This window comes from Lissotriton vulgaris, chromosome 8 (assembly GCF_964263255.1).
Source record: "Lissotriton vulgaris chromosome 8, aLisVul1.2, whole genome shotgun sequence".
NCBI lineage: Eukaryota > Metazoa > Chordata > Amphibia > Caudata > Salamandridae > Lissotriton > Lissotriton vulgaris.
The window spans coordinates 474,144,660-474,171,013 of NC_141696.1; the positions used below are offsets into that span (position 1 = coordinate 474,144,660).

The window sequence follows — 26,354 nt, forward strand, 5'->3', positions numbered from 1 at the left end:
TATGATCTACTCAAATCTCAGTTTGTCCCAGATTGATGACCTTATACAGTGAAGTGAAGGAGCTGATCACTCTTACATAAGGCAAGTAAATCAGTAATAGTAGTGTTGTTCAAGCCTTGGAAGAGCCGTTTGAGAGGGTCTTATAGTCTTCTCTCATTACTTAGCCTTGACCATAACATTTTGGGTGAAGTCTTGGTCAACTGAATATTGTTGCTGTTGGAATCGTTCATACACCCTGATCAGAATGGCTTTACGTTTTTGTACTTCAGCTAATGCTCCGAAGTCTTTTTCATCTGATATCATTGACTTCTAGGGAAGGCCACACTTCATTACAGTACACATTGGGCATAGATAAGGCGTTTGATTCTCATGGATCGTCCTGTTTACAGGTGAACTTGTAAGCCTATGTTTCAGGGCACAAATAAAAGTCTGGATCTTTCTATTTTATGCTAACTTCAAAGCTAATATTTGGACAGACTGTATTTACTCTGCACAATGGTCTATTGAAAGGGGGACTTTACAGGTACTATCCTGACCCCAATTTTTGTTTATTATGGCCATGGACAAATGGCATTTAGATTTAGGTTGCTTGCCTTTAAAGGGGTAGTTGAACATATTGGGAAAACTGCTAAGTAAATTGTCCTGCTTGTGACCTTACGCAAATTGATAGCAGTTGCTAGACAGTGACAGGAACGTTACATGAAGAAAGCCAAACGGTTGACATGTACACTCCTCATCTACCTTTTTGGGGCCTGCCTAAATGTGCAAAACTGATGTAACTCCTAAACACCAAGCCTGTGGCTAGATCACACATTTGATGTTGTAAGGACATTTGTACATGACAGGACATCTCCATACTTTTGTGAAGCTGTGGAAGTAGATTATTAATAATCTACTGGTGCAGGGTCACCCTTTAGTCCACGAGTTCTTAACAAGTAAGGAGGAATCGACACTGGAGCGAAGTACAAACCAGAGGTAATTTATTAGCATTCATGAATGGGGCCTCTTCCGACAAGCACCATAGAGCTACTCAAGGAGAAAGCAAACTGAACGATGGTTACATGGGTCTTTATAGTAAAAGCTCACAAACAAGGGACGCCCAGTGGTAAATAGAGCTTTGGGAAAAACAGACAAACAAGGTAACAGTAAGAATCGACAGCCTTGGTGCGGTGTGCAATTGTCGCGTCCTGAAGCTGCACGACAAAATATGCTATCTGGGTTAACTTTATTTAAGGCTTTACCATTGTCTGAAAACCCTCAAGCAGACACCAGCTGTTCTTTTGCGCTGACTCTGCATGTTTACACAGCCTACAATGCCCCAATCTAGATTCTTTACTCATGTTTATACAGATGCGGTCTCAAGGATAGGGCGGGCTGGAAGCAGGGCAGAGATGAAAAATGGATGAGGCATACCTTGATTAAAAAACGAGAGAATCAGATTTTACATTTTAACAAAGCTAACAGTGACGGAATACTAATTGGTGGAGTTTTGGACTGAAACTGCCAGGTTCACCTGCAAAATGGTAACAACACAATTGGATAATGACGGGCTATGATTGCATTATTCATTTTGGACTCTGGGATGCAACTGATATTGAATCTGCCTGGCGTATTGCTGGCATCCTCCAGCTCTCCTCTATAACTTCTTAGAGAAAGAAGTGTACAAGGTTGTGGAACATGGGAGGAGAAATGGAAGATAAAAACTAGGATAGATCAAAATTGCATGTGGCTGAGGTGTCTAGGAAATCTAGATTCAAAGTAATTCAAATTAACGACACCAAATGTATCTAACCCTGCCATATTATAACCTTATAGCCCGCCGTAGAGGGCTATAATAGCTATTAAAGGCCCTCTCCAGCGTAAAAGGCCCGAGTCGAAGGCGAGGGCCTTTAACAAGGGAGAGGAACTTTAATAGCGGTATAGCCCATCTACGAAGGGCTATAAGGCTATTAGAACATTCTGTCACTAGAGGACAGAATTTTCTAATATAGCCTTATAGCCTGCCGTAGAGGGCTATACCGGATATTAAAGGCCCTCACCAGCGTTAAAGGCCCCGAGCCGAATGGGGAGGGCCTTTAACAAGGGAGAGGGACTTTAATAGCGGTATAGCCCATCTACGAAGGGCTATAAGGCTATTAGAACATTCTGTCACTAGAGGACAGAATGTTCTAAAAAAAAAAAAAAAGCCTTTTGGAAGCGTGAGGGGATTGGAATCCCCTCAGGCTCTCTGAAGCCTTTGTTTACAGCCAGAACTGTGAACAAAGAAACATTGGAATGTTGGAGCTCCAGGCTTATACCAGCCATTATAAGCCCAGAGCACTCCATTGTTTTCAATGGAACTCCCAACATTCCAATGTTCTAACTTGTGTTATTTCCAGAAAAAGTGTGCGCTACCAGGCTGAGGATGTGAAGTATCTAAATATGGTGCGTGTATTTACAAACCCCCTTCGGATTATAGTCCCCGAAATAACCCATATATATATGTGAGCCGCTAGGAGAAGAGGCAAGTTGTTAAACCTACACTGTGTGAATGCTTACATTATGTGGTTGGAATATGTACACTTGGTGATTGGGGTGGAAACGTGCAGGAGAAGCTGTAAAGTACAGAAATATGGCTGTTAGTGTGGTAACAGTGTCTCCAAATACAGGGATATTATGCTACATTATGTTTATCAAATTACTGAACAGAACTAAACATTAAATTAAAAAAGGGTGTTTGAAAATGTATATTGCCGTTTTGTGGTGAAGGATCACAGTTTATCTCATTAAAGAATCAAAAAAGAGTAAATTATATAGAAACAGGACTCAGTGTCAGAATGTGATGCAACGCTTCAGAGATTTAGTTTCCAAATGTTTGTGACAGAAGAGTGTGTTGATCAAGGGATGGTAGTGTGGACTTCTCTTCCAGGTGACAGCATGTTCAACATATTGTATGTGTTGATTGGTATTTCATCGGATTAAGTAAAGGAATGTATAGTAGTTCTTGTTTCACAATAAACTTCTCTTTAGAGGAGACGAAATTGATGAAGAGGTGATGGGAAGCAGTGATTATCATTTTAATTTGATTGTCCGGTATTTTGAGCCCTAGGTTTTGATTCTTGAGATAATCTGAAAATATAGGAGAAATGCATCTTCTGCCAAATCTAGAAAAAGGAACCCATAGAATCACCAAACCAGAGACATAGTTTTACCATGTCCTCAGTAGTTTGCACTGGACAGTCCAGTAAATTATCCTCCCTATGAGTGAGCAGTGGCCTCTGAATTAGGGGTCTTGAGTTACACACTTGGTATTCTGATCATCAGAACCGTTTAATGGTACAAATCTATAGACTTTAACCTCGTTAGTTGATGCCTCAGTTTATATATAATGCAATTTTAATCTCATAGAATTATTGTTATAGAGTATTTATTATTTAAAAAAAATATATATAAACATACTTTGTAATTACCATGTGGTAGACTTCTGTACTGTGTCTTACCAGATAAAGGTAAAATAAATATATAGGAGCTGGTTCACAAAATCATTTACGAATACGGTAAGTAGTATGAATGGAGTACCAAAATATTCTGCTCAATAATTATTAAAAGTGGCAATAGGGCACAGTCTTTTATGTTTTGTATAATTTCTATGTGAATTTTCTCTGAATATTTGTATTTTATTTGCATTTTAGATGTTTTGTGGCCAAGTCACCAAGACATGCCATAAAGTTAATGATATGCGTAATCTCACATTCATCTGCTTCTCTGGCGAAAGCAAAGCAGAGGAAATGGGTCAAGTGACTTAACTAATTCAAACAAAGCTCTTAATCATTTATCAGACTTGGTATGGTCTTCTGTGCTGTAAAGTGATATATTACCAATTTAGAGACCCCCGAAAATATATTTCTCTCCTTTAAGAACGTCTGTAACAATATAAACTCTCCAAAGAACTATTGATGTGATAGGTTTAATATATTAGGAAACGTATTCACGTATTGCCAGTCATGACTTGTGAATAACCGAGTGTTCGTGGAAGTGTGTGGATCTAGCTATAGGCATGCAGGAATGTACTGATACAATAACTGAGTGTTCAGCATCTTATTGAAAGCTTCTAGTGAGTACAGGCATTTATGTGTTGTTTGTATGATGTCTGTGTGTAACAACACCTTCATGTGGTTTGGGGGATCAGGGTAGCATGTCTGTTTGAAGAGAGTCAGGATGTTTGTGACCACAGGTATACATGCCTAAGAGGCCTTTGCAGTTGAATGAAAGGGTGTAAGAAGAATGATGCACACGCTTATATTTGAGTTTGGCTTTATTTGTGTTCCTATTGAGGAAATGTATTCAATTTTTTATGTTTTTCAAATGAACTGTACTTTGAGAAGACTTTATGGCTGCATTGCTTATAATAATTCAGAAGTGTCACTGTTTTTAGATTTTAGCAAAACACCTCTTCAACCGAAGTTTTTTCTGAAACTTTTGAATTTGTATAACATTTATTAGTAACTAATCTTAGAATACAATCATAACGTGCCTCAAATAAAAATGTTGGTTAATTCTAACAATTGTCTCGAATTTGCTTGCGGTTGTGGTCAGTAGGCAGTGGGAAAAGGCTGTGATTTTTGTCTTTCTCTTACTGTCAGTACCATGTGGACATGTCCTGCACCAATGTCCAGTAACTCTTTCTTAGCTATTCTCTGGGTTCAGCTTTTAGCTGCAACATGCTTATTTTTCTCTATTCATTGACTCTTATTTAAGACTTAATTGGGCTGAGTTACTGTGATAATATTATGGACAATTCAAGTGTGTGAGATAAACAAACTGAATGGATGACCTGCAGTTCATTTCATTTAGAACAGCTTCTAGGTATGTGATTTTTAAAAGTCTCCTCATATGTTGAAGAACCCTAAAAGTAGTTCTTAAAGATAATTTACCTTGGAAAGCAAAATAGAAAACAGATTGCAGCTCACTGCTATATAACATTATGTTGGTTAGGCACATTTCTAGAGACGTATCTATCAAAAAATATAGCTGTATTGACAAAGTCATGCCATAAGTAAACCATTCCTGCGAACACTTATTAGGAGTTTCCATAGTATGTTACCACTAGAGCATACAACAATTAGAGACTTGAGGGTTGCTGTTCCAGATACTTATAAATGTAATGATGGGGTCATGTAAAATGTAATTTATACAAACTATGGCTTGGTCTCAATAGTAAAGATGGGTGGTAAAATTACTTTATAACGATGATCATGTTGTAATAGTGATCTTTCTACAGCAAGCCCCTCCGGCTTTGTTTAGTACATCGGTACCCTACATTGATTAAAGATGGCTATATACTGCCTTCATTCAAATATTATTGATGGGCATACTCATTAAGATGTTTCCGAGGTGAAGCAAAATATATTTAATGAATTGAATAAAAGTGATTATCGAAGTATGCAGACGATGAAAACAGATAGGTGGACTGCACTGAAATAAAATGTTAGTTTTGTTTGATGTAGTGTTGAGTATATGGTACCTGCTTCACAAAACGTTGGGCTTAAGTATGTATCTTTTTGACTGGAAATTAAAGATCCGTAATTACAGAATTCGGAATTCTGGACACTTGTGGCTCTTCGAAATCCTACAATTGGCCATGTTTTCTGCCATCAATATGTTTGGTAAAGGGATTGATTGTCTCTGGTCATAGAGAAGGCCATTGGAAATGTTGGAGCCACCAACAAACTGGAACTTTCTGGGTTTTCATAAATGTTCGGAATGGTATTTTCTAGTCTAAATGTGCACCAAACATTGCTCCAGAGGTAGGATGGAGTACGTCTGCTTTTTGTAGCTGCACGATTGCTATTACTGGGTAGATTGTCTGCGTACAGGCAGTGGGATGGATAAAAATTAAGAGAACTGGTTTATTTCAACACAATATATATTTAAACTTACCTTAGTTAGACTAATAATGCACAGCATTGGCACGCGAGGTAAAAGCATATGTGTGCCTAACAAATGTGGGGCAAAGAATGCTTTCCGTCACAAAACCCTCTCGAGCACCACTAAGCTCGTGAACATGCTTAATCATTGCCTTAAACCAAGCACCCGTTGATTAAGAATAGTGTGTTTAAAACAATATAGAATGGCAATATGACTAACGACTTTTGTACTGATTCCTTTAGTGACTATTGCAGTTTCATAACTCTCATGGAACCCAACGAGTAATGTATGAAAGTAGATGTAGTGTACTTTGAAAGAAAGAAATATAATAATGAACATGATTTACAAGACTATAGTATCTATGCTATTGCATACAGGACTGCTGCTTAGCTTCCTGTTAAGGTGGACGAAGCAAGGGTGCGCAATGGGTGCGCTACTTGCAAGCCTATAGTGCAGCTAATGCAAGCCCATTTATTACCGATCGCAAGTCACCCGGCCATCTCAAACCGGCTAACACAAGCCATGTTTAGCCGGTATGTTAGCTTCACTTTGTTCTCCCTGAAATCCTCTAAATAGTGAAGCTATTACTCTGTTATATATGGAAATATCTATCATAGTGGTCGCCTTCATTGGATTTAAGCAGACTTTACAAAGAAAAAAAAACAGCTCTATCTCTCAATCCCAAATTAAGTTAGAAACGCCTGACACTTACCGAGCAATATGGAGAGAGGATCAATTTCAGCTTTTGAAGCTCGATTCAGCAAAAGCCTGTGCAAACTGGACCCTGTCAATCCGGTTAAAGAAAATTCCTGGATGGATTATGCCCAATAGATTATGGGGGAGAGCAGGTTAAAGTCGTTTTATTATTTTTGTAAACTACATGGGGTTCCTGTCTGGGAGGAGTACCAGTTAGTTAAAGCTAGGCGGAGAAAAAGAATATTCAGAAACACTATGGAAACAACCTTTGTTAAAACAGTAGACCTGGCTCTTGTTAGCACAAGTGCGTGTCTGTTGAGAGATAATTTTGTTTTTGTGGGACTGTATAGATGTGTGAGTCAGTTGATGCATGGGATGAGTTATTGGGTCAGTGAATGTGAGTGGGTGTGTCATTGAGTGAACATGAGTGGGAATGCTTTATCAAATTTGTGAATGAATGAGTTGGGAAGTATGTGCTCATTAGTTAGGGATTACGACTTCGCTGGTTGTGGTGAGCAAACAGCAACCTCTGGGTACTGAGAAGTAGCTTCTGAGTCCAAGAGCTGCCACCAGCAGCCAAGAATGGCTGAGAACTATCAGGAGTGTATTAGCCTTTTACCCTTCCTGATCATGCTGACCTGGTGTGTTGCCCACTCGCCAACCAAATGGCCCCTGGAATTGCTGCACGGAGATCCACTGTGACGCCCACTCATGCGACACTCTGTATTGACCACTGAAGTGAATAAGAGAGCCATTCAGCGAAGCATACACCCTCACAATAGGCACCGTATCACTCACTCCTCCAGCACTAACACAGATCTTATTAAAACCCACACACGCAACCCAGTTCACTCCCTGCGTACACAAATATTGCATTGACTTGTGTATTCCTATGGTCTAAACCGCCAACTTTCACCAACACAACACATATAGAGGTGCTACCCCGGCACCATTCACCTACAGGACGTAGTTTCTGCCTGTGCTGTGATTGTTGTCTCAAGCCTTGCTCTTGACTCGCGTCTCTGCATTCAGGCTACCATACAGCTCCTGAAACGTGTTGATGCCCAGCTGTTGCTGCCCCACTGAGAGGCCTCGACTTTCCTTCTATCAAGGTGAGAACTCTGGGCATAGGCCAGTGGCATTTCCAAGGCCAAAACAGGGCTTTATATAAAAAGCAGTGTACATGAACCTTGATGAAGACAGGGCACAGGTTCTTTACGGGCAAGCTTGTGGGGTGATGAGAAGACATGCAATTGGCAGAAGCAAGAAGAGTTGCTATCCCAGAATGTGTGCAGACAGATGAACATGCAGGGCACCAACAGAGGAAAGCATGGTATACACGTGGTGGTGTGTTTTTTCAGTTTTCGTTGTGTGCCCACTCCACAGACCCAGTACCTGCATAACTTGAGTGTGCCATTATCAGAGATGAAGAGTGAGCTAAAACAGGATTCCATGCTCAGCATTATGAGCCACATCTTGAGGAAGCCACCGATGTTTGGCTCAGAATAGCATGATAAGACAGTGCTCTATATTATTTCAAAGAAGAAGCTGCAATTGTCGCTTCTCTGGTTCAGCTCCAAGGCCATGCAAGAGTGCCAGTTGTCAAATCTTTTTGTATATTCTGTATTAGCACTTCTGAGAGGTTTTCTGAACAAAAGAACGCCAGTCTTTTGGGGCACTGGCATAAACTTGGCTGGGATCAAGCATCCACCATTTCACTGGTCTCCCAAAAGTCATAATATTTTGCAAGACATAGTAGGATGCTGCAGAGTCCAAGATCTTGGTTGACAACGCACAAATACCAATGCGACCAGTGATTTGAAAAAGGCATGTCGACAGGTGCATGGGCGCCCCCACCACACTGTGTGTCACCAGCCCAGCACAGCCACTTGAGAAGCACTCCACTGCCTCCTCTTCGGACCCTCGTCTTCTGTTGTGACTGCAAGCAGACACATCTTCCCACATCTTTCCTCCTCTGTCGCTTCCTGTCTCAGTTCTGTCCCGAGTCCATAGATACCCCCACCCTGCAGAAATCATCTTCCACCTCGCCTCATCAAGGTAGGGCACGGGCAGCCAGGGTCAGCCCACTTTAGGACAGTTGCCATGAGCCCTTGCTCCAAAGTCCCGCGGAGGATGCTCCTATGACACGTGACGGTAGTCCTGACAGAGAAGCTATCGGCACACCAGTTGCCTGCCCATATGTGTGGGGGCCATGGCAGTGTCACAGGTCTCACGCAAAAGCTTCCTACATGACCCACAGGTGTAGACCCCGAAGACAAACTCTGTACTAAAAGAAGCAGATGCTGTACTGCAAATCATCTCCACAATAACTCACACAACAGCTGACCAGTCTCTGCTGCCATAAACAGGTACAAATAACCCTTTCACCTTCAAATATCTGTCCTGTGGGTTGTACCACATTTGACTTCCACTTGAAACCCTGTTCTGGCTTAAGAGAGCTAACGCAGAGTTCATGTCTGTACATAATATATATTTAAAGATACAAGAAAGAAGGGTCGAGGTAAACAGTACTGCACTTAACATCAAAAATAGTTGGGCTGAAAGTAAAGTACATATGGTGCAAAGAACCTGGAGCACAACCCTTCTCTACTCCAAATTGAAAACAAGTTTTCAAATTGCGTAATATTTGTGTTAAATAGAGATATGAAATCTTCTGTCCCGTGCAGTGGCAACACGAGCGAAACGTAAGCTTTTGGGACATACGGATCCTATTTTCTGCTACCAGACAGAAGATTTCATTTCTCTATTTAACACAAATATTACGCAAGAGGTTGATGAGCACAACAAATTTGGAAGATAGAACAAACCAATGGTTGAAGACATCTTTGCTTATTGAATGGACCACTAGGATCCTGTATCTACTTTACAACTTGGAGCCCTGAAGAAGTCTGAGAAAGGACGAAACTCGTTGGCTACGACGTGGTTTTTTTAACCGCATCGCTGCGGCGGCTATTCCGCCGCAGCGCTAAGGGGGCGGGCGGGGCGCGCGGCGCGCCCATGCTGGTGATGGAACCGCTCCGTCACCAGCCGCGGTTGAGCTGTGCTCATGACGGAGCGGTTCCGTCATGACCCCGCCCGCTTAATAGAACGCGACTCGCAGGCGCAAAATCAGAGACCCCGCGTCAGGCAGGCCATGACGGAACCGCTTCGTCATCAGCACAGCGCCACCGTGGCTGATGACGGAGCGGTTCCGTCATCAGCACGGAAAGGGTTAAAGATGAAGAGAAAAGAATAAAGAATATTTTGAACTACAAATATCCGGTATTGAAATCAGTCATTGTATAGAAAAAACAATTACTGTACCCGACATGTTTTGAAGTTCAGCAATTGTGAATCATTCTCATATTAGATTACCAGTATTGTGGTAATTGAGACTGTTTTATGATGTGTTCTGATCCATGATGTGAATAATATATATTTATTTCGTTTTATTAAACCGAAAAATAAGAGACTCGTAATGTTTGGTTTATGGTTCAAATATGTTTATTGAAGACGCCAGCATGACACACATACTAGCCTACATCCATTGGCCTGCAACGTGCAGAGGTTTTGTTGGAACACTGCCAACGAATATCATTGTTATATATAACATGTCTCAAATCCTCAACACCCTTCCGCGGTCTCACACCCACCGTCACCGACCGCGAGACCACGCTGTAAACATCATATTACCTCTGTGGGTTCATTCTATTAGTATCTCGACTCCGCAGCCTTCACCCCTGCCCCCTAACAAGCTGTTCCATAACAGAACACAGCAAAAGGAAGTTCCTATAACATTGGGGTCCTTTAGTTGCAGGCAACGCTAAATGTCTCTTTTCCGCGGTTGTGTTGTAACACGTTTTATAAATTCGATGGTTGGAACTAATAACACATCCAGGCATTGTATCAACCTATTCTATTTTCTGCTCCTGAAAAAGACCCTGGGGAGAAATGCTCTAAAAAGCTTTAAAAACGTAAAACAAAAGCTCCTTCCACAAGATGAATCCCAAAATAGGCACTGTTATTGTACGCGCTGCTGCTGTATGCGGGGATGCACGGCGCTGCGTGAAGGTTTAAATATGTGTTGCACGACAATTATTTCAGCATATATCTGGTCGTGCTCGACACAAGATCGCACTGGCTGTGGCTGAACGCGGGGTTCCAGGAAGGTTTCAGCCTTTTTACGTTGCTTTAGCTGCTTAGGGACCCATTAAAATCTGCCACTCTTTCCGTTCGTGTGGATCTGCATAGGAAATAATGCATGACAGATGACACACCAGTAATTATTGGACAGGGAAGGATCAAACACAGGGAAAAAACAACCCTTTCGTTTGAAGCAAGATCTGACTCCAGCTTTTTTCTGTAAAGAAAATCCCATTTGAGATTAAGACAACTGTTTCTTCCCGCCCACACATCTCTCACTTAGGAGCATTTAAATGTCTGACGCGAGGACACTTGTCGATGGCCTACTGAACATAAATGTACTGCTTGCATGAGTTGTCACGGAGCATGGGTGGTGCACGTGCAGTAGCATAGCCAGTTTGTCATGTGCCTTAGTGCAAGGAAGGAATGTCCCCCTTGAATGCTATTTGATTTCGAAAATACAGCAATAATCAGGGGTCCCTTGCCGCTGATGCTACTGCGCCTGCTGCACCAGTGGAGGCTACTTCCCTGTGCAAATGTCAGTTATGCATTGGTCATTCTGTGCAAAAATTGGGGCAAGTTCCCCTGCATCCGTGCAACTATACGAAATGTTAAAATGTTAAATGTTGTATACTTGTAAAGCGCACAGCTGCCCCAGCAAAGGGGCGTCCCAGCGCTGTATACCGCTGGGGAACCCATCCTGGCTTTCCCTGTGAGATGGTCCCTCCTGGGCATCTCCAAGGTGAAGACAAGCATCCCCGGATCTGATGGGGCCGTTAGTAGAGATTAAGCAAGCTATTGCCCAGAGTTGCTGAGTGTGACCCATGGTTGGAGTAGGCACCGAGGCGAGAATTATCGAGTCCCTGACCATGGCCCAAGACCCTGCCGCGTCGGGAATCGAACCCTGGTCCCGGGCCGACCTCTGCTTCCGGGTATGCCGCCTCTAACCAGTGAGCCACACCACTCCACTGATCTGCAAATCTCCAAATCTGCACCAGGCGCCCTAATTGCAGGTTTTTTTCCTTTCAAATAATTGTTATTGTTTTTTTAGCAAGTAAGTACAAAGAGAAAGCAACCACATAATTGCATAATCAGTGATGCAGGTAGGAAGGTGTTGATTGGTTGATACATTTTACATATGACATATCTTGACAGAGCAGTTATGGCCTATCAGATAACATGAAAATCTAATGAGCATTGCTAGGTTGTAGTTTAATTACATGTCAATTTTCCTTCTAGTTTAGGCAATACCATAACAGGTGATCTTGCCGTAGCAACTTACAAATGTTTGATTCATGTATCACCTACCATCGTACTGTTATATAAGATAAACAGAAAACCAGACACTAGGAAACAGTAAAGAAAACTTTGAGGTGCCCCGACGAGCGGAGCTGGGAGCTCTCACCAGCTAATGGCAGGTTTTAGTTGAGTAGATATTTAATTACATACTCAATGGTTGACTATTTGTGAAAGCAAGTGGTCAGTTTCTTAATGTGACAATATGGGCGGCATGCCTATTTCTAAACATTTAATTTTTTTTTTAAAGATGAGCAAAGCGAGGCTTAGATGTATGTATACAGTAGGATTAGAGCAGGGCTTCCCACACTATTTAAAACAATAACCCCCTTTTTAGTACGACAAACTTTTGCAACCCACCTACCAGTATGCGTGCATCAAGGGCCTTGATTTGTTGTGATCCAATTCAAATCTTTGTTTCTATCACAATTCAGAATTATACAAAAATGTGCTTTATATTTGCTTTCATAACTGCTGAGTGTGTACTGTTAATTAACATGTATTTACTTTTTGTTGTGTGTTAAGAAAAAATGGCATCCCACAGCCTTTCCTTTCACACGTATGTACCCCAGCAAGATTGCCACATAATTCGCTTTACTTTTCTTCCTCTGAGACCTCTTTATTCATTGATTGAACTTTTGCGACTCACCAAAAATCGGCTCGAGTTTGGAAAGCACTGGATTAGAAGATACATACAGCCAGATTCATCATTGAAAATTGCGCTTGCAAAGGGCCAGATTCTCAGGATCTGGCCCTTTGCGAGCACAATTTTTGCATTTGGGATTCATCATCCCAAATGCAAAAATCGCTAATAGCAAAATCGCTAAATTGCGAGGAATTTCATTTAAGGAATCTCTATTTGAGATTCCTTAAATGCAATTCATTAACCATTTTTTATTTGCGAATTCGCAATTTTTGGCCGCTATTTACCGCGAAGTCTGACTTTGTGGTAAATATCGAAAACGTAGAAAAATGCACTTTAGTGCATTTTTCTAAGTTGTATGTTACACACACACATGTCCTTTGGACATGTGTGTGCGAAACATCAGTCTACATTTTCATTTCAGGGGTGCTACAGGGTGTCCTTTGGACACCCCTGGCACCCTTGAAATCGCATCCTTATTTGCAATTTGCTAATCGCAAATAAGGAAGCTGTAGGAATCGCAATTTAGTTTGCGATTCCTACATGAATCCCGTTTTGCAAGTCCTTAATAGCGATTCCTTAATAATCGCTATTAAGGACTCGCAAAACGGGACAATGATGAATCTGGCTGTAGTGGGTTACTGTGTATAGTGGTTCAATAATGCCATCGAGGGATTCTTGTAACAAAGTAAACCACGTGTCCGAAGGCCGAGAGGCTTTTAAACGTCACTGTGCCCCCCAAAACGCCTTTAATCTCCATATAACATGTTATGTATTATTGTGCACGAAAAATATACTTTTTAAAACAGAAACATGTTTTCTGAAAGCAGCGAGGTTCAAATTCTGGATCTTATCCTTTGGTTACAAACAGTGAATGCAAATAGGTTGCCTGTTGTTCAGAAGAAGGGTTTTATTGGTTATGCTGTGTTCATGCACATTCCTTCTATGGATGTAAAAATATTTCTAATATTCTGTCTACGAGGTGCAGGCAACCATGGGCCCTCCTTTTATGTTCAGGTGTTGATTAATTATTGTTAAGGAAGAAACTGAGGCCAGGCTTTCCATTGGATTACATTTCTAATTTACTGAATGCTCGGTCGAGGAACATTAGAAAATGATTCACGCGTGACATGCCAGTGAAATAAAGCCGCTAAACACCTCCAAAGATCTAACATTAAAATAACATTCTTTTCAACTAACCTTTCACTTCACATTCATTTTTAGGTCTCACGCCTAGCGTTGCAATGCGCAGCGCATGACATTTAGTAGGTAAAAATGGGGTTTCAGAAGCTGACCTAGGAATGGCACACGCACGAGCGTGTGCTTTTCCTTTTGTGGCATGCTATTGGGCTTTGCATGCGTATTTTTTACCAAGAGAGCACGCACTAGGCCAAAGGCGGGCGCATTGCTCCGCTCATGGACTATTGGTGTCTATTACGCGCACCGGCCGTCATGTGGTTTCAATTATAGTGCCCAGACACGGGTGCGATAATCGAAACCATATGGTTCGCAGTGGAACTTGCGCGTGCACCACTCGCGGGCTTGTTATTTTTTTTCTGGATCCATTTCTCAGGGAAGCAACTAAATGAAAGAAGTCGTGTTTTGTTCGGCGCCACTTTCACACCTCCCAGGATAGCGATGTTTATAAAATAAAGTCTACCTATTTTTATGTGGTTGGCAGACGGTGAAATGGTTAAGCTTCACAGCAGACAACATTCGTAGCATATACATTGTCACCCATGGAGGTTCATTTGGTCAGCGCCTGGCTTCCTTCCAGAATCACCTGTAGCAGATACCCAAACTGTGTCCGATTCTTCGGAAGGCAGATCTGTTCTTTAAGTAAAGTCAACAGCAAGGGCTTTTCAAAATCTGCAGGAAGACAACAGTAACCGCAACAGGCACCACATTTCAGTATTTTCAAGACCTGTTCTAAGTGAATGGGAGTAATCTTGATGACAGCAATGGGACTAGTGCTGATGACAATTAAAATAGCACTGATGATACCAATGGGACTAGTGCTCCTGACAACAATTAGAATACCACTGATGATAACAATGGGACTAGTGCTGATGCCAACAATGAGAATAGCACTGATGATAACAATAGGACTAGTGCCGATGCCAAGAATGAGAATAGCGCTGATGATAACAATTGGACTACTGCTGATGCCAATATTGAGAATAGCCCTGATGATAACAACGGGACTAGTGCCGATGCCAACAATGAGAATAGCACCGATAACCATTGGACTAGTGCCCATGACAACAATGAGAATAGCGCTGATGATAACAATGGGACTAGTGCCGATGCCAATAATGAGAATAGCACTGATGATAACAATGGGACTAGTGCCGATGCCAATAATGAGAATAGCACTGATAACCATGGGACTAGTGCCCATGACAATGAGAATAGCGCTGAAGATAACAATGGGACTAGTGTCGATGCCAACAATGAGAATAGCAGTGATGATACCAATGGGACTAGTGCCGATGCCAACAATGACAATAGCACTGATGATACCAATGGGACTAGTGCCGATGCCAACAATGAGAATAGCACGTATGATACCAATGGGACTAGTGCCCATGACAACAATGAGAATAGCGCTGATGATACCAATGGGACTAGTGCAGATGCGAACAATGAGAGTAGCACTGATGATAACAATGGGACTAGTGCTGATGCCAACAATGAGAATAGCACTGATGATAACAATAGGACTAGTGCCGATGCCAACAATGAGAATAGCGCTGATGATACCAATGGGACTAGTGCCGATGCCAACAATGAGAATAGCACTGATGATAACAATGGGACTAGTGCCCATGACAAGAATGAGGATAACACTGATGATAACAATGGGACTAGTGCCGATGCCAACAATGAGGATAGCACTGATGATAACAATGGGACTAGTGCCGATGCCAACCATGAGAATAGCACTGATGATAACAATGGGACTGGTGACAATGCCAACAATGAGAATAGCGGGGGAGGAGCTTCGCGCGGTTCCAAGATGGACGCGTGAGCAAAGGGCTCCCGAGACCCTCTTCGCCTCCCGCATCTATCCTGCCACAAATCCTGATTTGAATGACGGGTACTTTGTGCTGATGCCCTGCTGATTCGGAGAACTTTTTTCAGAAAACAATTTGGCCGCCGAGAACCGGACTTACTGCACCCTGAAGTTTGTGGCCTACATCGTAGACCAACCCCGGACCTGAGTCTCCGAGGCACCCAGGTGGCAGTTGAACAACAACGGCTAGTGTGACACGCCCGCAGCCCCTGTGGTACTTTCGGTTTCGCTTTTGGTCATTGTTGATGGTGATCTACGCCCGCTCTACACGACTGTCCGGTTCCTGCGGCAGTTCCTACGTGTGCTTCGGATTTTAGCCCTCTTGCCCTTGAGGGCCACCGAGAGCGGGACCATTTTGAACAGATCCCACCGGTTCCGTCGGAGCTCATTGCTCACCATGGCGGGCAAAGCGGATACCGAGAAACGGAACACCAAGGGCACTCATCGTGGTAGAGTTCTTCAAACCCAGACCATAGAGCGCTACACTCGCCCAAAAGGGTCCCCAGGCGGAGCGAGCAAGGCTCTTGAGGGGACCGGAGATGGTCCTCCTATAACGGAGGAGCCGACATTGAAGGACATCATGGGCGCCATCACCAGTGTTCGCACGACTATGGGCCAACAATACGAAACCCTTGCTGCGAAGATCGACACGGTGGCGATCGAGGTCAATCTTATTAGGGCGGACTTGGGTAAAACAAATGAGCGGGTCAAGTCCCTGGATATTAAAACTGCGAGCTTGACTACTGATGTCTCGGACCTTCAGGCTGAGGTTCGCACCCTCCGGACCTCCAACGACCTGTTTGCCCGCCGGCTGGAGGATTTAGAGAGCCGGGCCAGGCGCAATAACGTCTGCATCTTGGGGGTTCCGGAGACCTCTGCGGATGTATCTACGGACCTTCTGGTGGAGGATCTGGTCCTGAAACATCTTATGCCTAAGGGTCTCAGTAACTTTTTCACGGTGGAGCGAGCTCATAGAGTCCCCGGTGGGAAGCCCAAGCTGGGGGCTTCACCAAGGCCTATCATCGCTAGAATGTTTAATTTTCGTGACCGGGACGCTATCCTGCAAGCCTCACGTACTACAGGTCCCACTAAGTTTGACAATGCCTCCATTAGTTTCTATCCAGACTTTACGCAGGCGGTGCAGAAACAACGCATGGGATTTACTGGGGTGAAGAGACGACTCAGGGATATGGGACTGAAGTATTCCATGCTTTTTCCGGCCCGCCTGAGGATCGAATATGAGGAGCAAGCGTTTTTCTTTGATCGCCCGAAGTGGTCAGTGACTGGTTGGACACATTGCCATCAAACCGCACCAGCAGCGAGAGTTCGAGAGGTGCTGAAGGGGGCCTGGCTGAACAGGAGTAGTGAGTCTGCATCTGCGAGCCAATTTCCTTGGACTTATAGCAGGGGCTCTGTGATTGATTTGCTTTACAATGTTGATACCCGGGGGTGGGGGGAATCGGGCCTCTTCTTCCTCCTCTGGGGACTTTTTCTCTCTTCTTGTAGGTTAGTTTAATGGGGCGACAGGCACACTGCAAGTTGGGGTGGCTTTTTGGTCTAACGCAGGGGTGCAGGGTGGGGGTGTGTGTTTTTCGGGGTTCTTTGGGAGTGGTGGGGGGGTCTTTTCCTTTTTGTTTCGCTCGAGGCTGTGGTATGTTTTGGCTCTTATCCTGTGTGCTTGTTCCGGGGCGGGGGGGGGGGCGGAATGCCCAATGCCGGGATGGGGGGTGGGGAGCTTAGGGTGCTGAGTTGGAACGTAAACGGTCTTGGTGATAGGATAAAACGGGGGATCGTTTTGCAATACTTGAAACGATGTGCCCCAGATGTGATCTTACTCCAGGAGACACATTTGGTTGGTAACACATACCATGCGCTGAACAGACGGGGCTTCCGCCTGGTGGCTCACTCTGGCTTTACCTCTGGATCGAGAGGGGTGGGGGTCCTGGTTAGAGCCTCCCTCCCCCTGGAGATAGATGACGTAGTGTTGGATGACAGGGGCCGCTATGCGGCTATTACGGGTCGGTGGGAGGGGAAGACGATCTCCATTTTGTCTGTGTATGTTCCCCCTGGCCTGCAAACCACTACATTTGCGGATTTGGGTAATGTGATCCTGGGGCTCCCTGACGGCATACTGGTAGTGGGTGGCGACTTTAATTCTGTAGTTAGTGGAGATGAAGATCGTAGCCCCCCCAGAACTCTGCCCGCGGCACAGCTTTGGCTCAGGAGTCTCCTGGACACGTTTGGTCTAGTTGATTGTTGGAGGCAACTGCACCCTGGACAGCTCCAATATACTTTCTACTCGGGAGCCCACGGGAGTCTCTTGAGATTGGACTATATTCTTGTACCAGCGGTGCAGATGGTCTCTGTGAGAGAAATCAGACATTTGGCCAGGGGGATCTCTGACCACTCTCCGCTTTGGCTTACAGTGGACATACAGCTGGGTGCCGAGGGACGGGTCGCTCCGATCAACCCCTGGCACCTCCGTAACCCCAAGATTAGGTTGGAGGTGGTGAAGTGTATGGACTACTATTTCGCTGAGAATGAGGGATCGGTATCCTCCCCTGTTACATTGTGGGAGGCATATAAACCAGTGATTCGCGGTCAAACCCTGTCCCTCATTGCCAGCGAGAGGAAGCGTAAGAATGCTGCGGTGGTGGACCTGGAGAATGAAATCACTGAGTTAGAGATGCAGATGGAGTCTGGAGTCACCGCTGAGGTGCTGCACTCTTTGGCCCTGAAACAGTCTGACTATAAGGCGCTGGTCACTGACGCGGCTCAGGCGATGCATTGTGAGCAACAGGGGCGTTTGTATGATGTTGGGGATAAGGCGGGAAAGTTGATTGCCTGGTTGGATAAGAGGGATAGATTGAATCGGGTGGAGCCTGTTGTTGAACGGATGGATGGTACACGTGTTGTGGACCCGATTGATATAGTCCAGGTCTTTGCCCAGCACTTTCAGGCGGTTTATGCGCCGGTCTCTGATAGGCCGGAGGAGGATTCACATTTATTACTTCGGGATATCGCCTTGCCTAGCCTGTCGGACTCGGACAAGGAGCTTATGGAGGCAGATTTTTCCACCGATGAAGTAGCGCTCGCTATCCGTTCACTTCGCTCCGGGAAGGCCTCAGGCCCGAATGGCATACCAGTGGAATTGTACAAACTATGCCCCGACAAAATGGCGCCGTATTTTCGTCGGATGTTCCTGTCATCGCGAGATCTCGGATCTCTTCCTCGGGATCAGAGACTGGCATCCATTGTAGTCATTCATAAGGATGGCAAGCCCCGTGATCATTGCTCATCGTATCGGCCGCTTTCGCTTTTGAATGTTGAACCCAAAATTCTCGCAAAACTTTTGGCAAATCGGCTGCTTACGGTGATTGCTGACTTGATCCACACTGACCAGTCTGGATTTATACACCATCGTAATACCGCGCTTAATCTTCTACGCCTTCATGGCGTCTTGGCAAGGGAGGGGTCTCTTAAGGAGCCGGCCATCTTGGTTTCACTTGATACCTCGATGGCCTTCGATATGGTGGAGTGGCCATATTTATGGGCAGCCCTTGCTAAGTTTGGTTTCGGCCCTAAATTTATTGGGTGGACTAAGCTTCTGTACAAGCAGCCATTGGCGCAGGTGGTGGTTAATGGCAGGGCTTCGGAACCCTTCACCCTCGGACTCGGTACGAGACAGGGTTGCCCCCTGTCGCCACTCCTCTTTGCGCTTGCCCTTGAGCCCCTGGCCGCGTGGCTCCGTTGGGAACCTTCGCTTAAGGGCATCCGATGGTCGCCCGACTTCGAGGACCGGATATCGCTCTATGCCGACGATATATTGCTATATCTTACCTCCCCCCGTAAATCATTGGGGGTCCTGTTTGATGTGCTACGTTCTTTTGGGAGGAACTCCGGTTTGGTCATTAACTGGGCCAAGTCCTGTATTTATCCACTCACGGACGAGGTGCCCCCTCTCCCCCGCATTTGCCCGATACCGGTCTCTAGAGTCGGCTTTAAATACTTGGGGATCTACATCTCACTGGATCCCAAGGCCCGCTATGAGCGGAATTTGCTGCCTCCGCTCTCCCGGCTTCGGTCGGACGTTGCGGCGTGGTGTGGCTTGCCACTCTCCCCTTTGGGAAGGGCGGCCTTGTTTAAAATGATGTCTCTCCCCCGCTTTCTGTATGCCATTCAGAATACACTTGATTTGGTACCTGCCAGCTATTTCCGTGGGATCGAGAGCTTGCAAAGGAAGTTGATGTGGGGCGGGCGACCGCGTATCGCATTGGCAAAATTGACTCTGCCCTGGTACGACGGGGGTATCGCGTTACCTGACATCAAGCGCTACTACTGGGCTTCCCAGTTGAGTGCTGTGAACCACGCTATGTACGGCCCTGTCCCGAATTCCGCGTTCGAGATGGACAGATGGCAACTGCCCGGGGGCGACTATAATAGAGCGCTCTATTCTAGAGCCGATCGAAAGCACCTAACCGGCCCTACTGCGGTTGCGGTACGAATCTGGGGAAGTGCGACCGCTGCTACAGGTTGGGCAGATAAACTGACTAAATCGACCCCTTTGTACGCCGCGGAGGCACTGGGTGGCCTGTGGTCGTCGAAGGGTTTCGACAGATGGGACCTCATTGGCATTAGTAAAGTGGGCAACCTCTGGGCTAAAGACAGAGTCAAGACCTTCGAGGAACTTCAGCGGGAGTATAAACTGAGTGACAGGGAACATTATCGTTACCTTCAAATCAGTCATGCGCTTAACTCGGTTTTCCCGGCTGGTACTACGATCCCTGAGTCCTCTCCTCTTGAGGATAGAGTTCTTGACGGGTACGTCCCGACAGCACCATATCTCTTATTTATAAGAAGCTGATCAACGATCGATCGGACCTCCTTTTACAATTGCGGAATGCCTGGACCAGTGACGGGCTGGAATTGGATGATGAAGACTGGCAGGCGGCGATATCCTCCCCCAAAGAGGTCGCAATTCCGGCACGCCTCAGGCTGGTGCAACTTAAGATATTACACCGGGTATATGTCACGGGTCCACGGCTGATGCATATGGGTTACTCTGTGGATGGGTTGTGTAGGCGTGGATGTGGAATGTTAGCTACTTTTTTACATATCCTCTGGGAATGTCCGGAAGTGGCGGTGTTCTAGCACCGAGTGCATGTGGTTATGGGTGAGGTGACGGGTGTTGTGTTGTTGCCTGAGGCCAGAGGCTGCTTATTGAATGTTTGGGAGCCGACTGATTGCAATGTTGCTCAAACTCAATGGGTTACATTAGGTAATATGATTGCTAAGCGAGATATAGCTCGACTGTGGGGTTCTCAAAGGCCACCGTCACTCCTAGCATGGAAAGAAAACATGGACTGGTCCATGTTTAGGGGAAAGACTGTGTATGTCTCCCGTGGCAGACCTAAGAAATGGGGTAGGGTCTGGAATCAATGGAATTCGTACCGTGGAGAGATTTGCACCCCCCCATTCACCGATGTTCCAGATCCGCTTCTCCTCCCTTGACTGTGCGTTCCCGATTCTTGGCTTTTGTTGACTGTGTTCTATGGTTTTGTCCCTGAGCCCCCCTTCCCCTCTCCAGTATTTCTCCTCCTTCACATTGTTGCACTTTTTCTACCCGTCCCCCACTGCCATAAGGGACAGCCGATCTACTACACAGTAATGCCTCGACCTTCTTTGTGTTTCGTTTGTTGGTTTTATTTATAAAATATAAAATGTGAAACCTTTCTCTAATCCTATTTATACCACATGCTTTTACAGGATCATGAGATCTCGCTGCCGGACCCCTGGGTTGTCGGCTGAAGAGCTGTGTATTCTGATGTTGATATTGATTTGTTTAACTGACCAGCCTCCGTGGTTGTAGGTCTGTAACTGTATCTTCCTTTACAAAATAAAGGTTTTAAAAATAAAATAAAAAAAACAATGAGAATAGCACTGATGATAACAATGGGACTAGTGCTGATGCCAACAATGAGAATAGCACTGATGACAACAATGGGACTAGTGCCGATGCCAACAATGAGAATAGCACTGATGGCAACCATGGGAATAGTGCCGATGCCAACAATGGAACTAGTGCCGATGCCAACAATGAGAATAGCACTGGTGATAACCATGGGACTAGTGCCCATGACAACAATGAGAATAGCGCTGATGATACCAATGGGACTAGTGCCGATGCCAACAAAGAGAATAGCACTGATGATACCAATGGGACTAGTGCCCATGACAACAATGAGAATAGCACTGTTGATAACCATGGGACTAGTGCCCATGACAACAATGAGAATAGTGCTGATGATACCAATTGGACTAGTGCCGATGTCAACAATGAGAATAGCATTGATGATACCAATGGAACTAGTGCCAAAGCCACCAATGAGAATAGCCTTGATGATACATATAGGACTAGTGCCCATGACAACAATGAGAATAGCGCTGATGATACCAATGGGACTAGTGCAGATGCCAACAATGAGAGTAGCACTGATAACCATGGGACTAGTGCCCATGACAACAATTAGAATAGCGCTGATGATACCAATGGGACTAGTCCCTATGCCAACAACTTGAATAACACTGATGATAACAATGAGACTAGTGCCAATGCCAACAGTGAGAATAGCACTGATTATAACAATGGGGACTAGTGCTGATGCCAACAAAGAGAATATAACTGATGATATCAATGGGACTTTTGCTCATGACAGCAATGAGAATAGCACTGATAACCATGGGACTAGTGCCCATGACAACAATGAGAATAGCGCTGATGATATCCAGTGGGACTAGTGCTGATGCCAACAATTAAAATAGCACTGATGATAGCAATGGGACTAGTGCTGATGCCAACAATGAGAATAACACTGATAACCATGGGACTAGTGCCCATGACAACAATGAGAATAGCGCTGATGATACCAATGGGAATAGTGCTGATGCCAACAACGAGAATAACACTGATTACAATGGGACTAGTGCTAATGCCAACAATGAGAATAGCACTGATGATAACAATGGGACTAGTGCTGATGCCAACAAAGAGAATGGAACTGATGATAATAATGGGACTTTTGCTCATGACAACAATGAGAATAGCCCTGATGATACCAATGGGACTAGTGGTGATGATAACAATGAAAATAGCTCGGATGATAACAATGTTACTAGTGCTCATGACAACAATGAGAATAGCACTGATGATAACAATGACTATAGCTCTGATTATAACAGTGGGACTAGTTCTAACAAGAACAGTGAGAATAGCGCTGATGACAACAATGAGACTAGTGCTGATGACAACACTAATGACAACAATGAAAATAGAGCTGATGATAACAATGAGACTAGTGCCAATGACAACAAGACTAGTGCCGATGGCAACAATAAGAATAGTGCTGATGATAACAGGACTAGTGCAGATGGCAAAACTGCATGATTAAGAGACTGTTACTCAGGGTCCGCACTGCTCATTCATAGGAGACACTGTCCTAGACTCACATGCCTCTCATCAGTGTGCACACTGGTTTTTAACCATATTCCTCCAACAGATTGTAGCATCTTATTACAGGTTAATATGTTCCTTGTGAGGCCTCCTGACTCCTGCCATTGGGATTTAAGTTCAGCCATTATGTTGGTTATAATTCCAGTGCTGGAGCATTGTGTTTTTAGTAACACGAAGCCATCTCGTCCTTTACCTGTACCTGTATTTGTTTGTTTTTGTGAGTAACGTTAAAAGAGCCAGTATGCGCTGTAGAAAGGGCTTTTCGGTAACAACAAGCATTTGCAATGCAATAGGTCTCGCATTTACGGGAGTTGAACATATTGGCATTGTAAATGACAATGGCTTTTATTTATGTTTTCAAAAACCAAAACATAAATAAAAGGCAATATCATTTACAATATAAATAGCTCAAACTCTCGCAAATGCGAGACCCATTGCATTGAAAATGCTTGTTATTTTGGGGGCTAGTGTAGTTGAAGTTATGGCATCGCAAGGCTCCCCTTTGCCATTTCTATTTCCATGAATTACCCTTAACCATTGGTAAGTACTTTTGTTGGAATATTTGGATATAAATGTCTGATCACCACATATATCCATATTGTTGCTCTGTACTGTTGTGCAGTATGATATAGTGGTGCATGTTGGTTATATAACCCAACATGTGCCTGCCTATGCTCCCTTAAATTCTCTCTGACATCCAGCTATTCAACTTTTTCTTGCATAGCGATGGTCTATGTAAGGCACAGTTTAGCCATAGTGATTCATTTGACATTCCTAATAATAACATGTACTTTGGGTAGAATTTTGCTTTTCTGTGCTGCTGCTGACTGCGAGTGCGACCTTATTTAAATCAATCTTGATCTGACCATACAACGCCAATACAACGTTTTGTTAGGGCAAGTTCTCTAGAATATAGACCTCCCTACATGTTTTTGCACTATGGTATAGCATTGACCTTACTGAGCCTTGTCTTCGGGTTTAGCAACTGCCAGCTACAGAACCCGCAGCTGGGGCTTCTCATCCCACCTAAGGTAACTCACTGCGAAAACCAAACTGTGATTGAGGAAAATGCTTTCTTTAGTCTGAAACGCAGGTAATTGCTTGGGCTAGCATTTCATCTTTTTTGTTTGTGCTAATATAGTCAAGAATCAACTACACGTAAAATACTAATAGATGTATTCCTGCTCTAAAAGGAGCAGTCCAGAACAGACTGTGAGTTGACGTCATATTGAGAGGAAAAGGGCAGGTTGCTTGTATATAGTTTGGTGGTAGAGAGAAGTAAAACAATGTTGGCAGGTTAGGAGGAGCTCTCACCAGTGCTTAAGGCTGATCCAAGAACTTTCATTCATCACTTTTTGTTTTCTTCACTGAGATGCTTTGGGTGGTAAAGGCGGAGTCATACCCGAGTCCTGTAGCTAGATGTGCCTAGTTAGTCAGGCTGTTCCTAACCAAGGTCAAAATACTTCTGCAGCTTCCTTTATTTTTTTGAAGGTGGTGTAATGGCTGAGAAGTTTGGTCTGGATTATTACTTTTTGGAGCTCCGTGACCACACCAATTGTTTTTGGAGTTTTACGTAAACTGGTCCCATGCTAAAATATATCTGCCCTTTTCATACCATAATGGATGAAAAGGGCAGAACGAAAGTCCCAGTATGATATATATTAATATATATATATATATAATTTGATTTCTGTTATTACGATTTTGTTTGTGAAAACTAAATCGTATTGAATCTAGAATAGTCTCGAAAATTGGGGTGCAAAGTGATTATGCATTTAGGTTACAACTGGCACTTGAAAACGTCTCTTGTAGATGTCATAACTATGCCATTTATAAGTAGCACAAATAAGATAAATATGTGCCAACTTAAAATCTGATCTCCCCAATTGCTCATATTATTTGCTGAATGTGTTTCCTTGCTAAAGGTACCTCATGTAATGCAAATGCAGAACTTCAGACTTTACACAAGAGTGGATGTGAACATTACGTATTTCGTAAGAATGTGATTGTGTCTTTGATGCACTTGAATTGCATTAAGATGAATTGTGCTATGCCAGCATTAACTGGATCATTCCTTTCTCCCCAGGATTCCCGATGATTGGGATTTAGACAAAAAAATGAAGCTGCGTCGATCTGCATCTGTGGATTTCCAAATTTAAGTCTTCAAATCTGGCTGTTTGCATTTTCTACACCATCTTTCCTCTGCCATGCCTGGTGGAGTTCATCACGGCAGGGATTTGTCTTCATGAAGATTCCTAACGTTGGTAATGTGATGAATAAATTTGAGGTCCTTGGGGTTGTTGGTGAAGGTAAGTGACTCCATAAGAATAGGGTTTTTGACTGAAACATAAAGCATATTGATTTGTTTTTTAAGGAATGAATTGTCTCAGTGGGTATCAATAGAATGAACCCTTCTAGGCATCAAGGAAATGCATGTTTTTCAACTTTTTCTATTTCAATTATGTAGTAAAGCACGGACCTGGCACACCAGCATTTCAGGGTGTTGAGTTTCAGTTCATCTTGTGTAGGAAAACTAGTGCATTATGGTCTTATAATCAGTTCGTCATGTTAATAGCTTACTTGTGTTCCAGAAAGAGAGCGTTCTCCTTATGGCTCCAGGTTGATGGGATGGAACTGAGGTGTTCGGAAGGTGGTTAGTGATAATGATGAGGGATACTACAGATACTGCATGTAAGATAGTCTGGCCTAAAAGTCAGGTGGATCCTCACTCTGTGATTCTACAATACAAACCTTTGTCTCAGACAGCATAGTGTTACCCTTTTTTTACTTTCCTTTATTCGATATTTTCTGCGCCAAAATGTGGGTTCAACTGCTCATTTGAAGGGAGTTATTTATCTATTTTGAGTAACAGTTACATTCATCGTTAGGCGAATAAGTTCCAAAATGCCCTTTTATGTACATACACGTTTTAATAGTTCTAGTATAAAATTTCTTTGCCATTGCACGATCTCCAGAATTTTTCTTTAACTATAATCCATATAGATACTTATTGGTAGCTTTTAGAAACCCAATCATTTTTCAGATGTGCTCCAAACAGCAGATTTTTAAAAATTACTTTTGAA

The 26,354-nt window shown here is 43.9% G+C and overlaps 1 protein-coding gene across 2 annotated transcripts in view; it reads left to right on the top strand.

The window, feature by feature from the left end:
- Positions 1-26,354, top strand: part of CDKL5 (cyclin dependent kinase like 5) — a 1,270,306-nt gene that overhangs the window by 451,955 nt on the left and 791,997 nt on the right. For both annotated transcript variants that reach the window (XM_086934269.1, XM_086934270.1), the window contains exon 3: positions 25,358-25,580. In XM_086934269.1, coding sequence (XP_086790395.1) covers positions 25,517-25,580 — 64 coding nt within the window. In that variant the 5' untranslated portion in view covers positions 25,358-25,516. The remainder of the gene's footprint in view (positions 1-25,357; positions 25,581-26,354) is intronic.